The sequence below is a fragment of the Cyclopterus lumpus genome, chromosome 15 (genome assembly GCF_009769545.1).
Source record: "Cyclopterus lumpus isolate fCycLum1 chromosome 15, fCycLum1.pri, whole genome shotgun sequence".
Classification (NCBI taxonomy): domain Eukaryota; kingdom Metazoa; phylum Chordata; class Actinopteri; order Perciformes; family Cyclopteridae; genus Cyclopterus; species Cyclopterus lumpus.
In genome coordinates this window covers 11,149,120-11,166,194 of record NC_046980.1, presented here as the reverse complement: position 1 = coordinate 11,166,194, position 17,075 = coordinate 11,149,120, and the positions used below count along the sequence as shown (strand labels likewise).

Here is a 17,075-nt window from a genome sequence, read left to right as displayed (position 1 = left end):
ACCTTGTTCTGTGTAATGCAGTGGACGGCTCTGCTGTGGGCTTCAGGCTGCATGGAGGCAACGATGCCCTTGTTCATGTCAAATACCTGAAGGGATCGATCTGAACCACACACCAGAACAATGTCTGAGACAGCTTTTAAGGAAAGTTATGAGAATTATTATTTACAAACTGTAGGCGTGCTATAGAAGAGATGCGGGATATGTAAGTGTTTATGATGTTTCAGTTCGAAATCACTTTTCTAGGTCAAAAAATACCTTTGATCAATAACTTATGTAAATAACATTTAGCTTTCTTGCAGACAGCTAATTTATAAAAATATGAAAATATGTAAATGTATGTATATACATACATTTAAATATTTGTGATATATGATTGGTGATCTTCTTATAAATATCAGTAGTTGTCTGGCAAGATTGTAAATGGTTGTATTTCACTAAAAACTAAGTGCTACTTTTTCAATGTAATGCTGTGTTAAACATATATAGATTCACATATATTTCTTAAAACAAGAGACAGTCTTCCTTTGCCAATCTCCAATTACACTCTTTCAGTTTACTTCTAAAAAATATATATATATCTCAAAGTTTTTAATATACAAAGTAATCGTTAACTTACAGAGAAAATCTAAAATGTGTTTTACTCTAATCAATGTACATCCATTTTAGACTCCCAAGCATGGTGGTACAATATAACTCCAGTCAGGATGTCTCTCATCCCAGCGCAGCTCACCTTAGTGGATTTATTGGAAAGTAAAAGCATTGTAAACCCTAACAAGGGGCTGGAAGGCCGACATTCTTTCAAATTAAAGACCTAAATGATTTACATGTAAAGTTGGCAGTGCAAGCCCTGAGGCAACAACATGTTTACTTTGCTCTTCACAGCATCAGCGCAGTCTAAACTAAAAGACTTCCTGCAGCAAGAACCACTGTGACACCAAAAAGGATACAAGAGAAGAAGTCATTGATTGCAGACAAGCTAGTGATGTCTGTTGCTGATGGCGTCGTAAAGCATCTGGTCAATTTGACGACACTCCGTTGGTGATATCTAACAAGAAAAAGAAGAAGCACCATTATTTTCTCAACCAGTAAAGGTGACTCTATCAAAATTAAAATTAAAATTAGAACATAATCACTCTGCACACCTATCATTCTTTATCTCTGTCTGAGCTACACAGCTTTAGTTTTTTCTGTTTGTTATGTATTTCTATTTACAAGACGTATCACACATATAACTACATAAAGAGGAACAAGATTATCAACAACATGTCCCTGGTCTCCAGCATAAGCCCTGACAGTATAGATTACACAGTACAATTTAGGCAGTGATGGATGTTAGTAGTGTAAAGTGTGTGGTAGCAGCTAAATTAGCCAGACCCTTGTCAAATTAGTAACAACACTTGCTTAAGTAACAACGCCCTACATGGTGGACATACAGTAAGTCTCAGAAAAAAATCAATCCTTTGATCTGTAATATATGGGTGACTGGAGGTGAAAAGTGTCAAATGATTAGTTTTAAATCACTGAAGAATGCCCTTACTACCCTGAAATTGTTCTTAATGTTCTCTTAAGAAAGGCACTTAACCCCCAATGGGTCTGTTGATGCTTAGAGGCCAACAAAAAAGTGGTCATAATGTGCATCGTTGAGGTTTGATTGTATGCCAATGTGATTGGGTAACACAATTAGATTATAGCAATTTGTTATGATACCAGGCCAGTACCATACCATACATGTCATTCAGCTGTATTCTCCCTATGGCTTCCAGTCAAGATATATTATAAATAATATAATTAAATAGAAAGAAGCACACGGCTTATATACAGTATTGATATAGAAATTGGAATATTACAATACAATCCCTTGTTTCTTGTAAACGATGTTTGTACAGACAAAGAGTACATTTTGAGAAAATTTAGTATAATGTGACATGAGTAAAACAGCAAATGACATGCAAAAGTAAAACAAATTCCAAACCTGTAGCTAAAATATGTATCACCATCAAGTATACATGCTAAACTGATTCCTTGTAAATACCTTTTTATGTTGTCTCGTGTGATGTCCACATTGTACAGGTACAATGAGAGAGATGGTCCAGATGCCAGAAGCAGAAATTTGTCAAGATAATAAAACTGAGCACCTCTAATGGGTTTGGAGATTATTCTGTCACCCTAAAGGAAGAAAGACAGGATTTATAAATCAAACTTTTAGAATTAGTGAGACACTTATGATGCAAGAAAAGATCTTACTAAAATAAAAAATATATCCTAATTTAATTTTATAGGAAGAATAATTAAAAATAATGCATTTGATTCCCTCCTAATCTTCGTTTTGAGTGTAGTAGAAGTAAAAAAAGACAAAAGCCTTGAAAAACTGAGGATCGAAATAGTTTTGTCTAACTTTGTACTCCAAGTTGCTTGAAGGGGATTCAAAGCAAAGCCACGGCTGAATTCTTAAAGCAATAAAAAACTTTAATAGTAAGTGGTGTACACTATTATAGCTGTTTAATTGCTCAAAATGACACATGCAACACCCTCAATTGGGGGAAGAGAGCGAAACCCACAAGAACAAACATGGCTGTTTGCTCTAATGCTATAACTGTGCAAAGCTACTGTATTTGTAATTCTGGCTCACTCCGACAGAACGCTTGTCCCTGAAAAGACATTTGTTGCCAAGTGCTTTCACAAGAGCACCAACCAGGGCTGCAGACCTGGCCAAGCTCAAAACAATCTCAGAAGTGAAGCAAAGCATCAGCTATGGGGAGACCCCAAATTTAGTTTGCACTTGGCAAGAGGACATTAGACACACTTCTGACTTTAGTGACAGTGAGGAGGGTCTGCGTATGACCAGAGTTTTGGATGCTCTAAGTCCAGGAGATGTTTTGAATGATCAAGTCACTATCCGTGAGCCAAGAAACACACTATTTCATCATCCCAATTATTATTATTTTTTTTATTTAGGATAATGGCATCTTTTTAATCAATATATTAAAGATACACTTTGAACATGACACAGAAATCCTCCCGCAGAAGCTTTGTTACAAAAGTGCAACATTAGAGAATGTTCATCTCCTAACACAGTATTCACCAAATTAAAACATTTTATGAGACATTATATGTTTTAAACATGTTCGACAAATGAAAACATTGTGAACACAGTTGAAACAACCTTTTTTTTATACACTGAGTGAAAAATACATACGGCATGTGTCTTTCTAAATCAATTTTTAGACCTTCAGAGAGAGGATATGTTTTTTTGTAAATAGGTCTTGATGGAGGTCATGTTTGATGTATTAATTAGGGTGTGTCGTGCTTTGGATGAGGGTGATAGGCACTGAATGAAATCCATAATTTTTAATTTTTTTTAAACACATTAGTCCAAGGTTGTATTTGGGATTGCACAATAATGTTACCATGATTATGGCTGGCTCTGGGCTGCCATGGCTCCAGATTCGTACTGACTGGTCTTCTGACGCACTCAACCACCACTGTCTGCTGAGGCTCCAGCTCACACTGCTCACTGGCTTGTCATGCCCTGCTTATAAAAAGAGAGGGTTTAAATGATCCTGAAAACAGTGTGTGGCTGCAACATTTACTTTTATGGTGCTGCTCAGAGAGTCAGGCAGAGTGAAGAGAAGAGGCACATGGTGACCTTCTGGTCACCTCAACTTCTGTGCTCTTATCTCTGCTGCCCCTTTGTGGAGACTGTGCTCCCCACTGCATGGAAGCCATCAAGTGCGAAAGACACGCTTGGCAATGATTGTTATCCTTTCTTTGCTTGTCTGCATTTACTGCCTAGGATCACCGAGTGGCAGACACAATTGACTCCTTGGTATTGTTTTAATTGCTGATGCTGTGTTAAATTGTAAAACATGATATCATACCTAGTTGTTTTGTTTTTATCATCACCTAGGTTTTACTTTCTGGCAAAAACAAAAATGACATAAAAACACTAAATTCCTGCGTTGGAATACAACCAAAATATTTCTGGTAAAAGAGAACTATTTATCTACTATCTTGACAGTGATAGGTAATAAAGTTAATATTTCGGAATGTGTGGAGTCTTTCATCTTAAGCCATGGATCCATTTTAAAGTATGTTAATCAAAAATATCCCAAATAAGGCTGAGCTAAATCCAAGCTGAGGATGAACTTCTAAGTATGGTCATCCTCTGCCTCTTCACGGGTAAGATCTTAACCTTGGATGGCTGTGTCAATTAATAAAGTTCTATCATAACATATATTAGGACTAGTGCATAAAATGAATATGTCAAATGCACTGCTTGCAATAACACTGAGGGGACTGAGGGCAAATACTGAATAACCTGGACGTTTTTTAGGAATGGGTACTCATGACCACTTCCTGCACCTGTGTAGACAGTTGGATTGCCAGCAAGGGAGGTCTTGTACAATAACACTGAGCTGTCGCCAAGACCACACAGTATTTGTTTCCCGTCACCTGGGAGAGACAAGGAAAGGAAACACAGGTCAACCATGACCAGAAAACAAGAAGCCTGTTTTTAAACGTAGTGGGAAGTTAGGTGTTTACAGGAGCACTTATCCTAAAAAAATAGTATATAGGTCGTTAAAGACAACAATTAACTGGCCTTTTTACAACCAATTATACTTCATAAATGATTGTTTTACCTTCATTCACCCTTCCAGGAGAGAATGGACAAAACTGGATGCAGCATGTAACTCTTTACTGTTTGCAATGCAATGCTTCAAACTACAAGTTCAGGCTCCAACGGGTCTTCACAATCCATACAAATGTCAAATGACATCATTCAATGCCATCATGTTGTAGTATCGTGGACCATTCTACAGTCCTGACATGTGATCATGGGACAGTTCTTAGTGTGCAACTGAGGGCTCAAACTAAATGAGTTGTAGTTTAACCTTTACACAGACGTAATCAAGATCTAGGACTTCAATATATCATTTAATTATGTTTAAGATACTATGGTCAGTATGCAGTAACTAAATTGTCTCACCTGAATATTGAAGGCAGTGCACTGGCTTATTGGCAATGCTTAGATGAATGCGTGAAATAGAAGGTGCTGCAATGTCTGCTGGATAATCTCTGAGGAGTGAACCTCTAAATGACAAACAATAAGTTTATGTTAATATCAACCATAACATTTGAAAACATTTGAAAACATTCTCAACATTGTATTTTAAATGGTGGGACTGCTTACATATGTGTGTTAGCCTTTTTAGAGGAGGGATTCTTCTGGCTATTTGTTTTAGGTGAAAACATCCTATTTCTGAAAAGCAAAAACAAAATTGGTCTCATAAAGTCTCATGTATCATTTGATTTGATTCATCAAACCTCATTTCATACTTTATGTCTTGGATACGGTGCGTTTAACTTCATTTTTCATTTCAATCTTCCTCTCACTTGATTGTAAAATAAAGTTGCTCTTTACCCTAATCCCAATTTGTGACTTCTATGATGCAAAAGGTTACTCTGAACCTACCTTGGGGCACTGGTGTATCCAGATGACTTCACGTTCGAGTGGAAGACCAGAGGCTGCTCCTTTATTCCTCCTTTGTAAAAACAATAAGGCGCTCCATTATACATAATATTCACACAGTGAAAGTATGTTCATGAGTATGAATGATCTATTCTACAGTATAATGGTCAAGACAAAAATAAAAGATGATAACAAAGACAGTCCTATTTACAAATGAGTAAATGTAACAATATGAGAGAAAAGGAAAAGATTACCTCAGTTTCCATAATTAGGATATAATTACTCATTCTATTGTGGTGGCTTTTCATCGATTATACTAGGAAAGGAAGCAATATTATTTGGTGAACACTCCGTGCTGTGAGCATGAACTACATCAGCCTTAAACGGTGGGATGGTTCATTCTGCTCCCTGTTCACTGTCAGTGCCTTCACTATATTACAATGAGCTCACTTGTTCCACAAACCATTAAAATGTGCGAGACTTTCCAAAAAAAATGCTCTCCTGTCAAATACAGGCAAAGCAAGGAAAAATTACATAATCTATGTGTGGCAATTTACTATAATTATTTGGTTTACAGTGTTGACTTCTATTCGACACTAGTTTATCACGTAAGCAGACATATCCATACAACTTATCCAATATTCATTCATTCATCAATTAAGTTGACCAACACACAAGTCAACTGTGGATTTGAGCTTTTAAGATAACGCTCTTGAATTTCATTCCATGCAATTATATATTTTACACAGGTGTTGTTTTTTTCAGTGACAGTAATTCATCAATTGTGTGAGTTTAGTAACATTGTGCTATTGAGCATGAACTTGATTAAAGATTGAGTGAAGATCGATTGGTACTGTAGTCTAATCTGGTCACACATATGTTTACAGTAGTAGCTTATATACTATATATAAAAAATGTCTAATGGCATTTGAATTATTCTTCTGAGATTTTAGAAAAGGAAACCTGAGAACAGAATCCCTGATGAGAGTCGATAACAAGAAAACACGGTTGATAACTTTGTATCAAGTTATCAATGGACATACCGCATGCTCGTAGTTTTAATATGCTAATATATGAATAAAGTGACAAACCCTGAGCAGTTTAACCTGGATGTGAACCATTTACCTGGTGTTTGAGTGCTCGTTGTCCTTCTATACAATAACACATTTAATACAAGTTGTTACAACTAGTTTTTCATCTTTGGCAGTACTAATGTTCCCTACACGTTTGGCTTCAAGGTTTTTTTTCATGTAAAGTACACTTGACAACTTCTAAACATCTACTATGTTCCCTTGTTCTTTGGATTCTGAAGTGAAGGTATTCTTCTTCTTTTTGGTTATGTGTCCAGCCTCGAAGGATAACTTTGATGATACTATTCATCCTGTGTTGCTTCTGTGGAAGCAGAAGTCATATTTCTTATTTCAGGAGGTCTTCAGTGTTCCAGGTGTTTACAAAGCAAATGTAGAAGCTTTCGTGAGCCAGGTATAAACTTGGGTTAATTGGTATTGTATGGTATGGTATCAATCAGCAAAAAGTACATACATCTAATAACCTGGCAACACAATCACTTGGCATTGCTCAACAGTCCTATTAACCCCCTGTTGATATATAGTGGTCATTTAGTTTTTATAGGGCAGTAAAAAGCTCATAATGTACACTGACTTCACTTTAGACCCTATTTGAAGCGAGAGTTATAGACACATTTCCAAGTCGAGTCATATCTGTGTAACATCCCAGCGGTTTGCTGCATGCTCTTTTTACAGCACTCATTATGTTAGACCTAAACTGTCTTAACCATGACAGCAAAAAAAGTTTAAAAATAGTTACATTCCTCAGTCTAGCTCAAAACAGTAGGATATCTATGCAACGACTAACGGAGCAACACATGATTCATGTTACAATAAGGTTTTATCTGCTGTTTCCAGGTGAGACCAACAACCATTAGTGGTTGTTAATATTAACTTAACATTTACATCACATGTTTGATTTCTGGGATTTTAAGAAGTGACACTGACTTGTTTTACAGTTTGCTTTGTCTGCATTAGAAGGGACAAGGCTCCAGCCAGCCCTGGAGTTTATTCTAAAATAAACCACTCACTGTGGTTCTCAGAAGATGGGAAAACTCAGACCTCCCTCTGAGTTAGCTGATGAATGTGGCTCAAGAAAAAGAAAAAGAAATAATTCAAGCATCTAAAAATGTATAAACCATAGCAGGTACATGTGTCTTTGAGATATTATTTTGACTGTAACAAGAGTCTCTGGTATGGGTTATTGCCTTACTGGCCTTCAAAAGGTGGATCACATAGTTAAATTATGAAGAGCCTGAAGAATATGCTGCCTATGTGGAAAATATGTGGAGCATACTGGGAGGAAAAAAGGGCAAAGAATATACATGTATATTACATGTCGCTATGTGAATAAAATACTAACCACAATATAATGGATGGGACGTTGTGAACTACATTTACTAAACACTCTATGCAGTAGTGGCTGTAAAGCAGTGACGAACGGCAAAACAGTCAGAAGCATGAAACACGTTGCTGTTTAATTCATACTGGACAAGTCAAGGCCTCTCAGTCCAATGTGTGTCACAGATTATTTTTTAAATAATCTCACTTTACCCAAAACTAGTAAAGAATGCTTGATGTCATGTCAAGGTGAGCTGATGCCTGGCAGCTTTTGCAGATGAGCACCCAGTAATTTTACATAAATCTAAGCCTGCCTCTTCATCGGTAACGTCTGAGGACAAAAGAAGGTATCCTTTTTCTATAAAGTGACATGTTCCTCATGAAGAAAAACATTGAAATGGTAGTGTATTCAATTCATCTGTATTTTTATGTTAACAGTTATTACTGTTTTGATCACTTTCTACTGAAGACCGAGATACATTCAAAGTCAGTTCTGAACTTGCAATCGACTCCATTCGATGACGATTGCTACTTTAGTAGGGCGCGGATATCCGAACTATAAAACGACTTAATCAGGCAAGACTCAGGCGTGAAAAGTGACATTATGCAAAACGTAATGGCAGCAGAGTCCTGGTTCACTTCATGATTATGTAATGTGGCGGTGAGACGTGACGACAGAGATTTAATCTGCACTCACTGTACTTTTGAACAAGCTGCACCAGACCTACAGTTGAAGAACGTTTTCCCTTCCAGGAATTGCAGAGGTTCATTGTGTAATGTGTATACAATTCAACAGATATATATATATATATATATATATATATATATATATATATATATATATGCATGAGGGCAGCATGGCGGGGTGCATCGTCTGTAAATGTTTGCGGTTTTTGGTCTGACACTGCATTCATGCAGCACCTCTGGACTCCCCTGAAGATCCCCTCCTTAGTCTGGCACTGGCAGTTCCCTTCACTCCAGCTGTGGGGAGTCTGGCTAATACTGGCTTTTTCAGCAGTAGCTCTCTGTAAGAGCAACATGTAAACCACAGTATATTGTACTGCAGGTCTCCAGCAGAATATGTTCAAGCTGCCAGATCCTAATGATACCAAAGACCCACAAATAGGCTCACTTTACAAAGGAATCCACGACTGCAAGAAGCAAGCGTACACCAAGCTGAGCTAACTAATGAGAATGTAAACGTCTAAATGTGTTGTACTCTTGCTGTTGCATAAGTTGTAGCCACTGCCTATGTGGCACATAACAACTGAAGTCAACCTGACTAATTATGAATGCCACATCTACACTGCCCACAATGCAAAGTATGGAATTTTTTTGATCTTCCATATTTTCAGATAATGAAGAGGTTCTCAGTAGCTCTTGTAATAGCCAAACACACTTGTCATAAACCTACAATAAGTCAAATTTAAGAGAAGTGTCAGTGTACAAGCAAAAACAGACGAAGAGACAGATATCGAGAACTATTAATAGGTCATACTTTTAAAACCAAGAGTCGTCAAACAGCAGTAGCTCCCTTTTTATTTTATGTGGATGAGCATAAGGGAGAGGGGAGTGAGGGTTCAGATACTGACCTTTTTTTTTTTTTAGGATGCTCAGGCTCCCTCTTCTTTAACTCGCCATTCAGAGGAGACTCAAGCAGTGGAGGAGAACTGAAAACCATACGGGAGGGAGGGGTGAAATGGGGAAAGGAGTTACTGGAAAAGAAGGAGCAAAGCATTTTCCAGCCTTGTGGATTATTAGTCCTTCTAATTCTCAGAACCATTGTTGACTCATGAAAAACCAGATGGCAAGAATAGTTATAATATGCCAAATTACTATGGAAGTCAGAGGGAGTTACAGGCAGGAGGCCAACTGAAACACATTTGCATATGTACAACATACTGGTGAGGTCAGCTGACCAGTGTCTAAAAGAGAGCAACAAAAGCCTGCAACTGCACTGTTTTAGCACATTTAATTGTGTATATCCAGTACAGAATGAATTGGATTTAAATGCTAAGACGCATACAAAAAGTTGACAGAGTTTAGTCATTCACTAAGCGGAGAGGTTCCAGACTGGAGACAAATGATTACATGAGCTACAGAAAGACATTGTTTTCTCTTGTAGTAGTACCACTCAATAATAGTAGCATCTACTAGTGCCCCTGAATGAACAAAAAAATAAAAAATAATAAAATCCCAAAATATTATTTCCAATGCAAGCAGCTGAAATATGTGCTATGGTATTTAGCAGGTTGTTCTTTATTAAGGAAACCTGGCTTCCAGCCCCTGTGTACAGTATACTAGACTATGGAAGGACCAAGTGTCCATGAAACACTGACTTTACTAGCAGAGCTGATTTGTTACTTTGATCTCTTAATTATAGAGAGCAATTTGTTTTCTAGGGAGTCAACATACCAATACAAACCAATGCAGCATTATTAAATATGTGCTCTAAACTACAGCTTTACCTGGGGAATATCGAAAAGCCTTCACCACAAGCCCAGGTCCTCCTTAGCTCACAGAGACGTAACTCCAACAGGACCACACATGGAGTAAACAAAGAGCTCACTAAAAACACCATCTGTGTGACAAGGAATTTGAGAATTCATATTAAAACAATTGTGTAATTCCATTATTATTTCTAAAATGATCAAATAAAACTGTACCTTGATGAATAATGTTGAGTAAAATAGAGACAATGATATGTCAGGGTGTGTTACCCTGAATTACAACACACAATTGGTTCTCCTAGCGTGGATGGTGAAAAAGTTGATGATACTAACAAGGGACTGACTTCAGTGATTCATACGATCGAGACAAGGTCATTTCTATAAATGTTGAACTGAAACTGAAAAAAAAAGAAGCTTCTATCATCTTAAACTAACAATATTCACCAGAAATAACAGAAGCAGCCAGCCCTGATCGTCTGACTCAAAGGGTCAATTGCATCATGAGAAAAATCTGATTAAAGATTTATTACAATCCTTTTTTAGTCCATACAATATCCTGGACCAATTGAATGATAAAAGTCCAGGAGAAAGGACGATTCAGCAACATGTCTTAAAGTGGTTATTCAAGACATTATTGGCATTACTCACAGAGTTATCCCAGCCTGGGGAGATTGACCAGGACCCGGCCATTGTGATGCTCAAGCTGGGGCAGTCTAGAAGAACGAACATCAGTCATGAGTTTGGTGTCTGTAAATCCTCTTTAGATTTCAAAATCAATCCGTTTTTCTTAGAAAGAAAGACGATCTTGTATAATCTCTGCTAAAGTAGAGAAATTGTGCAGTGGTTGTACATAAATGCTTAAAAGATACCACAGCGGTACAGTAGCAAGAGGAGAAGTCACACCACCACCAGCATACCTTTGAAATATATTGCTGTTAGGAGTTCGGAGGTAGCCAGATCAACCACATACAGGCCATCAAAGCTTCCAATACATAACCAGCTGTTGTCCCTGCAGGAGCCCACACAAAAAAAAGTATGAGAAAACACTGTTACAGGAGTCCCCTTTTAAATATTTTTTGGGAAAGACAATGTAACCACATACTCAAGAAAAACATACTTATGTGGTGGAGTGGCGGGGCGTGCACACCATAGGACGCAAGGTTTTTATTCAAGTTTCCTTTCACTTAGTAGCCTAAACTATGTACACTCAGCAAGATGGAAACTGCTGCCAGTGGAAACTTAGCTTGAAGGATCATTTTCATCCACTTCCTGAGCTACATGCTGAGGCTATAATAGTGTCCACAAAATGTTGTATTTTAGTGCATCATTATGTTCATGCTGAGCCTGTGCTTCTGTACAGGATGGAGACAATAAAAGCCATTGCATGAGGACGTTAATGTGATAATTGCACATTTGATCGTTTTGTCCAGTAAGCAGCGTTCATTGCTATTAGGCACACTGGGTTCCTACCACTGGGGGACTAAATTCTACATGAAGTGGCTTTAACAATATAAAATTAGACCTTTTTTGATTAATAAGGAATTAATGTATATTTCATTCCAGTGGTCCGCAAAGTAAACAGAGAGTTAGGTCAGGTTATGCCTGCTTCCTGTCATAACATCAAATGTTTTAACAGCATGAAACAGATTATGCTACGAGCCTGCAAAGCTTCTTGTGATGTGAGAAGTTTCCTTTAACGTTTTCTGTGACAAGTAGCCCATTTAAGATGTGGCATTCAGTTCAGGATCTACAAAGTGTTACTGGCATAAATGTGCAGGTACTGTGTTTGCATTGCTTTCGTGAACATTTCCTGGATCACATACAATTTGACCTTGTGGAAAGAAGAACAAATAGAGCTCATGAGAATGGCAGCAGTGTTGACAGTATCATGTCTCGCTTTACTGTTAATATTCCTCATCACAAATGAAGTAAAGCAGTTCTTTATCATTTTGAGCACTTGAGAGTGAGACTGGTCTCTATGCTGACACGATGAAATTCACCTTGGACAATGCGATTTCCCCTCTATCTATGCATCCAACCATCTTGGAACAAAGGTTATGATATTGTAACCATAGGTCAGTAAGCACAGGTGGAGACCTCTACTGGACACTATGGATAACATTCTCCTCCAATCACTAGTATGCATTTGCCCTCTGAACGTTTGTACAAGTGTAGCCGGCCACTTGGACGTGCCTACCCGGATAGGTGTGGACCCCACAGTATATAAAAGGAAGTACACGCCGCTGCCTGACTGTTTCTTTTTCCTCTTTAGTGCTTGTTACTGAGGACTAACAACAAGACCATGATGGCTTTCATCAACAGACTGGGCGGAGCTCGTCCACTGCCCTGTTGAGAAGGCCAGTCTGTGGTTGTGGCCCTCAGAGCACCCATCGTCTCTGAGGGCCACATTCCTGGTTTGGGAAAGCGGAAGTGGATCATTTTGCCAACCTACTCAACACCCACTGCCCGCTGTGGATCTCTCTTGGCACAGCAAGACATACCTTCAGCATGAGGTTAACGCTTCTGCAATTACCGCAGCTAAACGTGGGCGGTCTGGGATGCCACCAGTGTATCACTGAGTCAGGAGTCTCCATGATCCAGAAATCCTGGACCTACTATAAACGTTTCACACTGTTTATCAATGGTATGGAGATCATGCCCTTACGTTTTATGCTCACTCCTGGCGTCGGTGAACGAGTTACATAAAGCCATTCTGAGGACAGGTTTTGAAGTCTTCACTTTATCTTCAGCTGATTGTTCTGCGAATGCTGCAAGAAAATGTGAAAAATGGCAGCATAAAAGTAATTCTAATGAATTTTCTCTTTCAGCCGTGAAAAGAGGGATAGGATTTATGCAAAAGCGTTTAATCAAAAGTGTCCACAAAGTCAGTAGTAGATATTCTCTGTCATTGATTGTTTGATAGATCATTAACGTCACCTGCTTGATCGCTCACAGTCCCTTGGTGCATTTGATGTCTTTTTTCCACCTTTTCAAGGTCTATTTTGGTCACCAGGCGACACTTGTGGTCATCGGGAAGAGAAAAGCACCACAGCTAAATCAAACAGGTACAGGTGTGTTACTCAGCTTGTGGAATGTACTCCTCTGATAGTGATCATGAGCTGTTAAGGACTGTGTGCACCACTAACCTGTCCATCAGTTGAGCCAGTGATAATGTGCCTGTGCTCCTCTAGGAGGAACACACTGAGCAGTGGAGAGGCTAAAGAATTGAAGACTTGGCTTTAGGTATGTTTCAATCATTTTGACTTCTTTACAGCAGACACTTTAAAAAACATGCCATTTAAAGATAAGCCGTGACAATATATTTGATTTGAACTTGTATCCAAGTCATATACTAACAGATCCTGATTTGCAATAGATTCCACTGATACTTGTGATAATAATAGTGATATCAAACCTGAAAGTACAAACGACTGGTAGCAAACAGCTTCAGTTTTTAAATCCCACACCTGAAAAGAGACAGGAAAAAGTACTTTCTAGTTATTAAAACTCAATTACAACGTGTAATATTTGTATTAATCAAAAAGTGTGATAAGTTTTTACTCTATCATTTGCACATTTTAATTCAGTACTTTGAAAGTGCGGTCCTCTGATGTGGTGACAAGAATGTCTTTATTCCAGGGACAGAACTCTGCTGATGTTAAAGGTCCGAGGTGGCAGGTCAAAGTGGAGATCACTTCCTGTCTCTTATGTGGAAAACAACAATACAACTTGGATAAGATAAAGTGATGACCTACAATGGCTACGAAATCATCACGCAGAAACAATATTAAACATCTCATATTTGAGATGTGTAAGGCTGCCCCCTCTTTGTCGAATAATTGGTCATTTGTCTTTTAGGCTTTTTTTCATGCCGAATGACTAATTTCCAAGACATGTATGAGCACATCTCTTGCTATATTGTACATACTGAGTCAACATATAGTGCCAACCCATGAACTCAAATGTATTCAGCATGTGTCTATAGGCACCAAGGGAAACTGTGAAAAATGTGCATCATCTTGTACCTTTGAGCTGAGAATATATACAGTTGCTCCAGAGCATGCTGCCACTCGTTCATCAGAGAAACAGAATGAAAGATGGACCACTTCACCCAATAAAGTCCCAATAACTGTTCCAGCTGCAACTTTACCTGCAAACAAATCAATTAGTCTGTTTATAAGTGCATGGCCATATGAGTGACCGTATCTGGTAATATTTCACCAAATGGCAGGTTTGTTAAGATTGTTATCATACTTACAGTACAAAATGGGATATTATGTGATTGGGATATTATGCAACAAGGATGCTCTATGATTAGCAGGTTGCAGGAGCTGTTTAGCATGTTTATTTATATATTTTCTAAATATAGGTGGGTATGCTTATGTACTACATCATTGTGACCGCTAGATGATAGTATGCACCGACTAGTCGAGGTAACGCTGGTCAGGTGATGTTAGTCAGGTGTTTTAACAGGAAGATGGGTGAGCATAGGTGGAGGAAACTTTTTTTTTTAAACAGACATTGGAATTGTAAATGTAATCATGTAACTCAGTTGAACAGCAAATAATCTGGATTACTTCACAGTCATGTTCATCTCATCACAGTAATCTACTAATCTACTAATCTATACTACTCACCACCTACAAAGCCCTAAACAACCTGGCCCCTCCCTACCTTTCAGACCTCCTCCCCCTCCAAGCCCCAACCCGTTGCCTCAGGTCTGCTGTTGCAGTCACTCTTAAGACCATCAGGACCAAGCTCCGGACCTGGGGTGACAGGGCCTTCTCAGCTGCTGCACCCTCCCTCTGGAACGCCCTCCCCATTCACATCCGTCATGCTCCCACCCTTTCATCATTTAAACAAGGCCTCAAAACCCACCTCTTCAAACTCGCCCTACCCTCCACTATATGACTCATTCCTCTTAGCTTCTCAAGTTTTCTTCTTTTTTTTTTTTTTTTTTTACATGAAATGTTCTATTTGTTTGTTTGTTTGCTCTTTGTCTTTCTATTTAGTTTAGTTTTGTATTTCTACGCCTTATGTAAAGCGTCTTTGTGTGTTTTGAAAAGCACTATATAAATTCAATGTATTATTATTATTATTATTATAATCTATTTATGTCTCTAACATTATATTTCTGCATTAAATGGGACCCTCAACCAAATATACCTTCCTGTTTGGACATTCACTCACTGGATACGTACAAGAACACTACATTAAACTGGTAGGGTGTTATTATAATGAAGGTTATGGGGAAAATATTGAGTTTCGAACCAAATCAACGGCACTAAATTTAAACTAATGTTGAAGACAACGGACCAGACTCAGGGGAGCAACATTACAGTGAAATGCATTGCACAGATACAAATACATATTTTCTCACCCTCCTGTGTTCTCTTATGGCACAATTCAATATCCCAGACGATGATATAGTCAGCTGAGGCAGAGCAGAGCAGAACAGGACTGCTTCGTTTTCCAAAGGTCATGGCACTGACCTCGCCATGGTGGCCAGTGAGCATCAGGGGCTGTGGACCAATATGAGAGTTAGACTTTAGTCAAATACATTTTTAACAAACTCCTTTTGGGCTCCTGTGTGATGGATTAAATCTTAATCTTGTCTTTCTCCATCTAAAAAACAATAGAAATGATATGACTAGATGTTATTTTAACAAGTAACCAAACTCTGTGAACAAACCTTCTGCTCTATGTCCATGTTGCTGTAGATCAGCATGTCCTTGCCATGCAGCGGTACACCGCAATAAGAGTGACAACAAGCGAGTTGTCGGTGTGACTGAAGCACATCACACGTTAAACTGAGCTTTTCAATCATCGTTGACACAAAACAAACGGGTTGTGTCGTGTGTTGCGTAGATAACACTAATTAGTTTCCGGGTAAACGTGGCCGAGAATTCCTCTTTATCCACAGCGACATTAAAGTTAAATTGCGTTGGGCTGACGTTAAACGGAGCTTCTTCGACGCAGAAGTTTCAGTGTCCATGTGGACGAATGTTGCAGGTTGCTAGGGCAATATTTCCGAGACAAAAGATTGTCTATAGAAAGCAACGTTTCACACAGAACAAAGCAACTAACCATGTTCTGGTAAATTTGCGCTTTGCCTCTTATTTCATACGCAAAGCATCGTCAACGTTTCTTTTATTTTGGAATCTCTGAACACTACAATTTTCTGGGCGTAAGTGGTATATTTATTCGTTTTGTATTGCCTATAAATTATTTGAAGCCGGTAGTTTTTGGAAATAGAGTCCGAGTGAGACTTCTGATATTATATTCATGTGTGCTTATGTAGCTACCTCATGACCACACGATGGCGATCACAGATCACTTCAGTTATTAGAAAGTACTGAGCATGTAATGACAAATGAAAGACAAATAAATACATTATTAATGATGATCATCGGATATCATAAGTTAATGCTATTTTTAATTCAACCGTCTTTGTTTGCATACATGTTAAGATAGCTAAAGGTATTTCAATCAGGAGAGACTTTTTAAAAATGTAACAATATTTTATTACATATGCATAACATTTGTGTAGTGCAAAGTCTTTGGTGATATTCAAGGGGTAGTGATGATGAGGTCTGCTAAGGCAGAATCCCCCTGAGTCCAGACACTGGTGGTGGTGAAAAAGGGAGTTGCAGCAATCCGATGATGAATGAGGAGCATGACTGTTGCTGATTGGAGGTGACTGGGGTGAAGGAGGGTTGCAACTCGTTTCAATCTAAGATGCAAGTC

At 38.4% G+C, this 17,075-nt stretch overlaps 1 protein-coding gene across 1 annotated transcript in view; it reads right to left on the bottom strand.

Moving 5' to 3' along the window:
• wdr27 (WD repeat domain 27) overlaps positions 1–16,351 on the bottom strand; it is a 37,306-nt gene extending 20,955 nt beyond the window's left edge. The window contains exons 1-20 of the mRNA XM_034552052.1: positions 16,021–16,351; positions 15,709–15,850; positions 14,354–14,478; positions 13,919–14,032; positions 13,744–13,795; positions 13,475–13,545; positions 13,266–13,380; positions 12,994–13,096; positions 11,246–11,337; positions 10,977–11,041; positions 10,347–10,459; positions 9,479–9,548; positions 5,474–5,547; positions 5,192–5,260; positions 4,988–5,091; positions 4,363–4,452; positions 3,408–3,529; positions 2,033–2,166; positions 948–1,045; positions 3–124 (exon numbers count right to left, since the gene is read on the bottom strand). Of these exons, the coding sequence (XP_034407943.1) occupies positions 3–124; positions 948–1,045; positions 2,033–2,166; positions 3,408–3,529; positions 4,363–4,452; positions 4,988–5,091; positions 5,192–5,260; positions 5,474–5,547; positions 9,479–9,548; positions 10,347–10,459; positions 10,977–11,041; positions 11,246–11,337; positions 12,994–13,096; positions 13,266–13,380; positions 13,475–13,545; positions 13,744–13,795; positions 13,919–14,032; positions 14,354–14,478; positions 15,709–15,850; positions 16,021–16,155 (2,010 nt within the window). The 5' untranslated portion in view covers positions 16,156–16,351. The remainder of the gene's footprint in view (positions 1–2; positions 125–947; positions 1,046–2,032; positions 2,167–3,407; positions 3,530–4,362; positions 4,453–4,987; positions 5,092–5,191; positions 5,261–5,473; positions 5,548–9,478; positions 9,549–10,346; positions 10,460–10,976; positions 11,042–11,245; positions 11,338–12,993; positions 13,097–13,265; positions 13,381–13,474; positions 13,546–13,743; positions 13,796–13,918; positions 14,033–14,353; positions 14,479–15,708; positions 15,851–16,020) is intronic.
• Between the last annotated feature and the right edge of the window lie 724 nt (positions 16,352–17,075).